General features: G+C 40.0%; 1 protein-coding gene across 1 annotated transcript; it reads right to left on the bottom strand.

Annotated features, from left to right (window-relative positions):
• Positions 1-5,702: 5,702 nt before the first annotated feature.
• On the bottom strand, positions 5,703-10,809 carry RNASEH2A (ribonuclease H2 subunit A). Its single transcript, XM_039343333.1, has 8 exons — positions 10,427-10,809; positions 9,864-9,935; positions 9,560-9,686; positions 8,697-8,784; positions 8,469-8,606; positions 7,555-7,642; positions 6,693-6,816; positions 5,703-6,096 (listed from the first exon to the last, which is right to left on the bottom strand). Exons 1-8 carry the CDS (start codon positions 10,668-10,670, stop codon positions 5,958-5,960), a joined length of 1,020 nt encoding a protein of 339 aa, XP_039199267.1. The 5' UTR covers positions 10,671-10,809; the 3' UTR covers positions 5,703-5,957.
• Between the last annotated feature and the right edge of the window lie 107 nt (positions 10,810-10,916).

Here is a 10,916-nt window from a genome sequence, read left to right as displayed (position 1 = left end):
TGTTTGTGTTTTATTATGAGTGTAAAAAAATCAATGTAGAGGACTGAATCTTAGTGATTATTCTAGAATACACATATATAGTTCTGAAAAGAAGAATATCTGCTCAATTTATTGTACATCAGATAAAAGAGGATTAGTAATATGAAACCTTGCCAATACTCTCCTGGTGCAAGAGCTTATGGGAAACCAGCATTTCTTTAAGAAATTGTATATTCCACACTCCCCAAAGGTTGTTACTAAAACAGGTAGGATTTGACCAGGGAAACAGCCAACCTGGTTAAATGTGTAATGACATTATAGACAATGGCAAATTAAACAGAAACATGGTAAAAATGTCTATTCATAGTTCAAAACATCCCTTTTTGATTTTTCACAAAATATAGTGACTAGTTACACACTACATGAAGGCATACCAACATCTGGGCAACTGGCATTATAGTAAAAGCATTTTTGAAATGACACATAGGATATTAATATAATGTAATTAATGTAAATAACTTGTCTTTTTTCCATGGTTCCACAATCAAGAGGCCATTCACATATTGTTGAATTACAACTCCCAATGTATCTCACCATTATCAATGCTACCTGGAGCTGCTGAGAATCAAACAGCATCTGCAGGCCACAAGCTTATCTATTTATGGACTATACTAAGCTTTCAAGATTGGATTATATAACTCTGAAATAGGATTGTTATGTCCTGCTGAGGAGGCCATGTAATATCACTGCCAAGGAGAATACAATATGACTTAGCCTCTGAGGAAAGGGAAAGGAGATGGAAAGCCTGGAAATTAATTTAGATAAGAAGGGAGGATGGATAGTCAAACACAAGTACACTAATATTCTTTTATGTCAAAAGAGGCTTGGTACAGAAGCAAATCTTCAAGGCTCTTGAAGAGAAATGAAAGGAACTTGTTCAAAGAGGGGTAAGAATGTCTTAAAATAGAAAAAAACATGCTAAGCTTTCAGAGAGGAAAGAGATGAGGAACTGAAATAGGAGCATGTGCAAACTTGGAAGACAAAATGGAATTATATACGTCAAAGGAGTGACGGCTGGAGAGAGAACACATTATTAAAGGGCTGGTATGTGCAAGTTTACTCTCCTCCACACTGAGGAGTGTCCTATTAGTGCCAAGCAACAGCAGTAAAGCAATATTTCAATGGTGCTTCCTTTAGGTTTCTTAACAACCCCGTAAAGGGGATAATTATGGTGCCAGGAGATGGGTTGAAAGATCAGCAAAACAATTTATGATTTAAGTGAAATTTCAAACAGGGACCTCATTTCAGTTTCATGATCATGAATAGTTCTTTCAACCTTTGATCTTTTCCAAACAGTAGCCCAACTTCACTTCAGGGATATCAAAACTGGACAAAAAATGTTCTACAAAAGAAGTCTTAACTAAGAATAGTTTCCTGGTATTTTATTTCTATTTTAAATAGAAATAATTTTCATTAATTTCATTATGTAGCCTAGCTTTATTTTTATTTATATATATCAGGGCCATTAAGCCCATTGTTTGCTATCGGCATTTTTTCCAAGACACCGAAAATAAAATAGATCTATTATTATATATATTATTTGAAATAAGGGAAACAATTTAGTTGCCATTTTTTGGGAAAGGCTATCCCATTTGTATTTATTCAATCGTCTCCCTATTATTCCAATTCCCCGTGATTGTCCTGATAAGTTTATCTTCCATTCAATCTGTTCTTCTTTCTCAAATTTCTTCTGATTTCTATAAAAAGTCTTTTCCATTTTCAGTGTTGTCACTCCCTTTTGTGGATTTTCCATTAACTGTATTTGTTGGTCAATTGAGTCCTCTGTCTTAGTATTTGATTGTTCCACATTTTCTGTTATCTTCTGCATTGTTAGTTCTTCGGTTGTAATCAAAATTTAGATTTGTGTATCTAAGCTGGCATCTTGTTCTTTTATATTGGGTCTTAATAATAATAATAATGATAAAGTTGGAAGAGACCTTGGAGGTCATCTAGTCCAACCCCCTGCTCAGGCAGGAAACCCTATACCATTTTGGACAAATGGCTGTCCAGTTTCTTCTTAAAAACTTCCAATTTGGAGCATTCACCACTTCTGGAGGCAAATTGTTCCACTGATTAATTGTTCTGTCAGGAAGTTTCTCCTTAGTTCCAGGTTGCTTCTCTCCTTGATCAGTTTCCACCTGTTGCTTCTTGTCCTGCCTTCAGGCGCTTTGGAAAATAGTTTGACTCCCTCTTCTTTGTGGCAACCCCTGAGATATTGGAACACGGCTATCATGTCCCCTCTCGTTCTTCTCTTCATTAAACTAGACATACCCAATTCCAGCAACCATTCCTTATGTTTTAGCCTCCAGTCCCCTAATCATCTTTGTTGCTCTTCTCTGTACTCCTTCTAGAGTCTCAACATCTTTTTTACATCGTGGTGACCAAAACTGGATGCAGTATTCCAAGTGCGGCCTTACTAAGGTATTAATACTTCACGTGATCTTGATTCTATCCCTCTGTTAATGCAGCCTAGCACTGTGTCGGCTTTTTTAGCAGCTGCAGCACACTGCTGGCTCATATTTAAATGATTGTGACTCCGAGATCCCTCTCACAGTTGCTATTATTGAGCAAGGTACCCCCTATACTATACCTGTACATTTGGTTTTTCTTGCCTAAATGTAGAGCCTTACTTTTTTCACCATTGAATTTCATTTTGTTAGATAGCGCCCAGTGTTCAAGACTGTCAAGATCCTCCTTTATCCTAAGCCTGTCTTCTGGAATGTTGGCTATTCCTGCCAGCTTGGTGTCGTCTGCAAATTTGATGAGTTCTCCATCTATCCCCTCGTCCAGATCGTTGATGAAGATGTTGAAGAGCACTGGGCCCAGAACAGAGCCCTGGGGCACCCCACTACACACTTCCCTCCATGTAGATGCGGTTCCATTGAGGACCACACGCTGAGTACAGCCGATCAGCCAGCTACGGATCCATCTGGTGGTGATGCTGTCTAACCCACATTTTTCTATCTTATCAAGTAGTAAGTTGTGATCTACTTTGTCAAATGCCTTACTGAAGTCCAAGTAAATTATATCCACAGCATTCCTCTGGTCCACTAATTTTGTCACTTGGTCAAAGAATGCAATAAGATTTGTCTGGCATGATCCGTTTTTGACAAACCCGTGTTGGCTTTTAGTAATGACTTTGTTTGCCTGTAGGTGTTCGCTGATTCGTTGTTTGATTATCTTTTCCAGAATCTTCCCAGGTATTGAGGTCAGGCTGATAGGTCTGTAATTTCCTGGGTCCTTTTTTCCCCTTTTTTGAAGATGGAAACTACATCAGCTCTTTTCCAGTCCTCTGGTAGTTCCTCAGTGCTCCAGGATCTTTGAAAAATATAGTTCAGTGGTTCTGAGATCACATTTGCCAATTCCTTGAGAACCTTGGGGTGTAATCCATCTGGTCCTGGTGATTTGAACTTGTCTAGGCTGGACAGGTGTTCACTTACCATTTTCTTGCCTATCTTAACTTGTATTTCTATTTTGTTTTTTATGGCACTATTTTTGATAGGTTGGTCTGTTTTTTCCCTTTGTATAAAGACAGATGCGAAAAACGAGTTAAATAGTTCTGCTTTCTCCCTGTTGCTTGTCACCTTCTTGCCACTTTCACCCACTAATGGACCAATCGTTTCCTTCACTTTGTTCTTGTTTTTTACATGTTGAAAGAAGCTTTTTTTGTTATTTTTGACTTTGGTTGCAAGCCTTAGTTCATTTTGAGCCTTAACTTTCCTCACTTCGTCTTTGCAGGCTCGGGCTATTTGCTGATATTCTGACTTAGTTATATGTCCCTCTTTCCACTTTCTATACTTGTCCTTTTTATCTTTCAGTTGATCAGAGAGTTCTTTATGCAGCCATGTGGTTTCTTTTGAAAGCTGTTATTTTTCCTTTTTGTTGGTATTGTGCTAGACTGGGCCTTTATTATCTCTCTTTTCAAAATTTCCCAAGCCTCTTGAGTTGTTTTTCCCTGGAGGATTCTCATCCATGGAATCCTTCCCAAACCCTCTCTAAGTTTATTGAAATTAGTTCTCTTGAAGTCCAAGACTCTAGTTTGATTGTGTTCTACTGCTTGTGCTTCCATAATGTTGAATTCCAATACTGCATGATCACTTCCTCCCAAGGTTCCAATGGCTTCAACAGAAGCTGAAAGAATGGTTTCATGTATTGCTTTCAACATGGAAAGGATCTTTTCCTGGTCTTCATCCATATTCTCTTAATAATGTTAAGTTGAGGACTTTAAAATCAGACGTTAAAATAATTTTATAACTAGGTATGGGACCTTTATTTCACATGTTTATAGGTAGACTTTATCGTAGCAGTCATTTGTCAAGTAAGATTTTATAGTCCAAAGCAGTGGTTCTCAACCTTTTTAATGCTGCGACCCCCCAACTGGTCGTAAGTCAAGGACTATTCAACAGGTCGTAAGTCGAGGACTATTCAACTGGTGCAGCACCGTTTGCAGAATGGGACTTTTGGTGGGCTCAGCAGGGCAGAGACAGCCTGGACAATTCCTATTGGCTTTTGAAAGCCAATAGAATTAGACTCCATTCAAGAGAGCCTATTCTATTGGCTTTCAAAAGCCAATAGAATAAAAGGGAGTAACACAGCTAAGGAAAAGGGGAAAAAAAATGGCGGACTGCGTTGTTTGGCGACCCCAGTGAAATGGTTGTTTGACCCCAAATGGGGTCCCGACCCACAGGTTGAGAACCACTGGTCCAAAGTATTTCATTATCTCATATAATAACCAATGTTCCTCAAATAAAGAGATAGGGCGGTAATTCCCCACATATAACTGAAAGTCAGTAAAAGTTTACATTCATAGTTCAAGCAAGCCAGTTATGTTGCCCAGAAATTCTCTTTACAGCTGAGTTTCTCACAGATGATATTCAGGGTCGAAAGAGTTTTATCTGTAGTCTGGGCTTCAAGCCAAGTCCCTTTTAGGCAACAAGTTGTAATACCAAACTTTGCCACAAGATGTCACCAATGCTGGTTAAAATCTTTTAAGTCCCCCGTTTTTATAATAGTTTTTCAAAGTTTATTTCTTTTCTTTTTAGATAAAAGTCAGCATATCCAGTAGAAATAGGAATAAATAGGAAAACTTTTTAGTCCCTAATTTTCAAAAGTATATGCATCCAATTAGATTAAAGTTGTTTTTATAATTGCTTTCCCCTGGGTAGTCAGTTGCCGCTTTCGTAGAGGGTGCGGCAGAATACTTAGGGCAGCTTTTTCAGGAAAGATATTCAGAGTCTTAAAGAAAAGATTATATCTCACCCAGTTTCATCCACATTGCTTTAAAGGTGCTTGGTAGTAATTTTGACTTTGGCTGTCAGCAGCTTAATGACGAGCCATATTGCTATGGCCAGTCTTTCCCCCGCCGGTTTGAAGAGATGCCCCGGATCAAGTGGGGATCCCCTCCTCGCTCGTCATCCTTACAGGGCAACTTTCAACCCTTTCCAGGGTCCCTCAGTGGGATGAAATTGGACGCTGAAGATGGAGTTCGCCTCCATGTGTCCGAAGGTGCCAATGGCAAACCGGAAGCTCAAGAGAGGTCATTTTTAAAAAGTGTGATCTTTCACTTGCAGCTTTTCCTGGCATTCACACAACTCAATTATATTAGATTAGCTTTTATTAGGCATCAGTACCTATTAATTTACATCAAACAAAAAGTCTCACTATCAGTTTTAGATAATTTATTAATTAAAAAGGAATTAGTCACAAGGGCAGGAGGGCCTCCAGGAAGAACATTTATCAGATTCTTTCTCTGTTTAATTTTGTATCTTTTAGTAGAACCTTTGGGTTTCACACTGTTTTATAGCTATGGCTCAAACTATTTGTGACTGCCCATTAAAAACTAGATGTTACATCAGGAAAGTTTTCTGTCAAGCCAAAGTAAGATGATTTTGAACAAGACAAAAACCACCTGCCACCCACTACAGGCTGGTCACTGTCTCAAGTTTGCGTTCATAAAAGAAGCGATGGGGTGTATGCTTGACGGGGAAAACTTTCCGGGTAAAGTAGGTTAGCAGGGACTTTGCACTCTGCTGGGATGGGTCATCTTCAGTATCATCCCTGAAGAAGGAAGCAAAGATAGGAAGAAATTCATATTATCAAGTAGAGAAAAGACATCAGGGAATAAGCAAGAAATCCCTTGCTCATAAATGATAAATCATTTTGAGGAATAAATTCTGCGGATAGAAAGTTGACCCATTCAAATCAAATACAATCCACATTCCTACTATTTAATCCTCCATACATCCCTACTATTCAAAACCCACTTTTTTCACCTACTCTCATTAGTCATCTATATTCACCTTATCCCTACTTACTTGGTATCGAATCAATGCTACTATGTCATGCACTTCCTATTCTCCACCACTCTGCTGCAGTGATTAAGGTGCTTGCCTAGAAACTAGGAGACTGAGTTTTAGCCCCCCCTTAAGGCATGAAAGCCAACTGGATGACTTTGGACCACTTACTTTCTCTTAGCCAAACTACCTCACAAGGTTGTTGTTGTGGAGAAAATATGAGAAGAGAGGGGTATTGAGTATGCTTGCCACCTTATTTATTTATTAGCAGGAGTGTATAGGAAGTTATGTAAGTTCTCCTTAGTTCTCCATTATAATCTTTATACATCAATCCATCTCATAGCTCTTCCATCCACTTACCAATGAACAGGCACAGCTTTGCTCTCCAGAATGAGCTGAGCTGTGCTCCAGCTAAATCGTACAAACTGTGGGAAGCCAAAGATTGGTTCCAGGTTTTGAGCGAGCCATTCTTTAGTCTTGGGATCTGGGGAGAGGAAAGATGGCCGAGAGACTCTGCATATTAATGCTGCCCTTTTATCAAACAATATATTTCGGTCCATTAGCTCAGATATAGGAGCAGAGATTAGGCAAAGTGTATTACAAACATTAGGGTGTTTCCTCCTCTCCTCTATAATTGCAACATATTATAGCTTCACTTTCACATTACAACCTCACTTCAGTTGTAGCAGTTGGAAATTTACTCAGCTTCATGGCATCAGATGCAACCTATAGCATCAGTTGAACAACAGTGAAGTTTGGGCACCTTAACCATCTACCCTAATGGAGTGATAAATGATGACATCTCATTGGGAAAAAAATCACTTAATTATAATGATAACGATTCAAACATAAGACTGGGAGAAAAGAGGACTCGTAGGAATAATGAAAATAATGTCTTTGCTTTTCAATATTACTGCATAGGAAGATAAAGCCTATTAGACCAAGGCATGAAAACAATATATGGTGGCTCCTACAACTGGCGTTCACACCACCTCCATTTTCAAGTGCAAAGCCTTAGAGGACTAGAAAGGTATTACAGAATGAAATATCCTGAAAAATAGCATGCCCATCCAGCTGTCACCCTGAATTAGAAACTCTTCACAAAGCAAACGTTTTCTGCTTATCTAATCTTATTTTAAACCCACCTGATCTAATCATCACTATCACTTTACACAGCTCCAAATGTACAGAGATGGAACTGAAAGAATAAACTAGAATTTACCATTGGGATAGCCAGAGCCATAATCCGATTCTGTTTCTTCCAGATTTTCCAAGAATTTCCAATTCTTTACAATCCGATCCCTTGCTACCTAGAGATTGTAAGAACACAGAGACTGACTTACTGACCATACGAAAAGTCCATATAATTTAGCATCCTTTCTTCAATAACGGACAAATTATTGCCTAAACTAAGAAAAGCCTGATGGTTATTGGAAACCCCATCCCCTTATGCACTATGTCAGACATGTCAAACACAAGGCCTGAGGGCCGGATGTGGCCCGCAAAGTGGTTTCATGTGGCCCGCAAAGCCATCCTGGAAACAATGAGGGAATGGCCCCTGCTACCTTGGCCCCTGGCCCAGGCCAGCCGGGAGCCAATGTACAATTTTGTAGTGGCCATCTATGCTGAAATGCATTTAGTCTTAGCTCCACAAGGCTGTCTAGAAACAGCGAGGAACCAGCTCCTGCCGTGTTGGCCCTGCCCCCTGGGTACATGCTGGGGAGGTGTCACCCTTTGTGAGGAATGAAGGAATGGACCATGCCTTGGCGCTTGTCCCGGTCCCACCCCCTTCGCCAGAGACTCTCAGATCTGTCCCACTCCTGCCCAGGCCCCCACAGGCACTCTTGATGTGAACGATGTAGAGCTGGCCATGCCCACCCAGTAGGCCACACCCACTCCATCCACACCGACCCTGTAGGCTGCACCCACCCTGGCCACCCCCCCCATCCCGAGGGCAACCGCAATGCTGATGCAGCCCTCAATGAAATTGAGTTTGACACCCCTGCACTACGTCTTATAATCAGTGGCCTTCTAGATTTATAGATGGAAGTTCGACTAAGCTGCTGGGCCAAGTAATGCATCTTGCCAGATAACACAGCATACATGGAATTGGAGACAAAGGAATTTCGCATTCACCTTGGCACAGATGCTGGCTGCGCTTACAGTAGGGAAAAGAGAGTCTGCCTTGGCCTTCACTGTAACCTCCAGCTCAGGAAACTGCTGCCTTAGCTTTTCTTGGTATTTCTCTGCTGGTCCCACTGTATCTACAAAAACCTGAAAACAAAAGTACCCATGAAGGATTTAAGGGGAAGAAAGGAGAATTTCTTGCTATTCCTGGCAGTCCAGGGCACTAAGCTAGTTCACCTCTGCAACTTGCACTCCAGAATCTAGTGCATGCTGGATTAGGCCAATGGCTGTATCGTGGGACAGTGCGTTCAAGTTGTACTTTGTCCTGCAAGAAAAAGGAAATCACATTGACTTCTGAGGGCAATTGACTATGAAATTAACCACCAGAAAAGAGGTGGATAGAAACTGAGATTAGCTAGATAATGTGATTTGTCATTAAAGATTCCAACTAAGATAAGAGGGACCTAGGATATTATCCCTACTTGCTGATACATCTGCCAGGGTGATGAGGACTTTCATTTTTACTCAGTACAGTCTACTTAAATGGATAATTGTTGTGAAGAAAAAAATCAGATGTGACTCCATATATACTGCCTTTGTTCAATATACATATACAAAGAAATATAAACAGAGAGCAAAAAGCCACTGCTCCATTCACCCACTGTCAGCAGCAGTTGCAATTTCATACAACAAATACAAATTAATGATCCTCATTCTGGGCAAATGAAAATAATTAGAAATTGGATGGCCCATTGTGTGCTACAATCCATGAAACAAACTTTTTTGTAACTTTGAGTGACATTAAAAATATGGATCTATAATGTGTCTGTTTTTTAAAAAATTTACATAAACATTATACTGCACTCTTCTAGAGCTTACACACCATTTTGGATGGTTAATAATAATTCAACCAACTCTTCAGGTGTATGTTATATATAATGACACCACTTTAGAATTAGATCCATAAGGACCCATGTGTTCCAATTCCATTGAGAGGTAGGCCAGGCAAAGGAACAATTTTAGAGAAAGGTGTGACACCTTTTAAAACCTAAGATTTAATCTACCCAATAGAGAGACTGCCTTGTCTCTGCCACACTCACCGCCTCTGCATGCTAGTTGAGATGAAATTGGGGGAGAGGATGTGTAGGGCCCATCCTACAAACCCCTTAGCTGCATCTATTTTCTCAAAGAGTTCTTCCCGTTGAGCTTCTGTCAGTGTTTTAGAATCTGTAAGCAAGCGGGAAAAGATAAATTCCAAGTGATGTGGCATGAGAGAAATAAAAATTATTCTTCTACCTTGCTCCTCTAATAAAAGAGTATTTTTGTTTTTATGTACAGAGCCTTTGCCCTGTGACACAGCTGCAATATTACTGAAATATAATCACAACTTGCCACTCCTTTTACCTGCTACTTTCAATGTTTCTAGGTCTCCCTGCTGAGACACAGGACAGAAACAGATTCCATAGACCATGGGACCTGGAAAAAAAACCAAAAAAGCTATTCAGTCTCAACTACTATGAACTGCTTACAATAAGTATATTAACTAATGTTCTTGTAAGATAACTAGGCAATACAAATGAAATGACTTGAAAAACTGCTTTGACAGTACTTAAAAGCTACAAAACTATTCTTATAATAGGCAACCCTCCATAACATTCTTATAATAAACTTTAATTACACTGCATCGGAAATGAAGAATCTGAACGTCGTGAAAGTAACATTTTAAAGTGGATTTAAGGATCTGAAGCATATTGGCATAAGATGAGAAATAGGAACAAAATGATTATGTACTATGTCTACAGGAAGACACTGCAATATGTAAGTTTGCTTCACACCAACAGGCAGTGATGAAATTTAACTACCTGGAAATCTATACAATCCAATGAGCTACAAGATTCACCCTGGACGATGCTTCGCGGCCGGTACTCCAAAGATTCTAGTTTTCCCTCATATATTTGAATCCATACCTAATACTGGTCCCCTGCCTGCCTCATCGATGCCCAAACTACAGGGCTCAATCCGACAAATAGGAGGCACCACCGAGGCCAACAAACAATTCACCGAATTGTCCCGTTCGAATTCGCCGAGATCCATTTTCGCGCGCGCGCTGACAGCACTCGGCCGAGGACATAAGAAAGGGAAGTGCCAAGAGTGCAAGGTCTTCTGGGAAGTGTAGTTTGTGATACGAGATGATTCGCTACTCAGTTCCATTGTTGGTCGAAACGCTGTGGGAACCTCCAAATGAGAATAAGGAACGGCAAGACGTTCATTAAAGATTCCAGGTGGTATGCTCCGAGTAAAGCTTCGGAGTACTTTAATGCAGCTCTACCTCCAGAGCTTATGCCTATCTCAATGGAAGTATGAAACAGACTTTCTTTTGTTTAATTTGGTCCATCCCAAGTATCTGTTCCGTTTGGTGGAGTGTTTGCCTTCCGGAATTTTGAGCCCGTTTTGTGA

This window comes from Crotalus tigris, unplaced genomic scaffold, assembly GCF_016545835.1.
Source record: "Crotalus tigris isolate CLP2741 ecotype Arizona unplaced genomic scaffold, ASM1654583v1 scf7180000017551.9496454, whole genome shotgun sequence".
Taxonomy (NCBI): Eukaryota; Metazoa; Chordata; class Lepidosauria; order Squamata; family Viperidae; genus Crotalus; species Crotalus tigris.
This window is presented reverse-complemented; position numbering and strand designations above follow the sequence as displayed.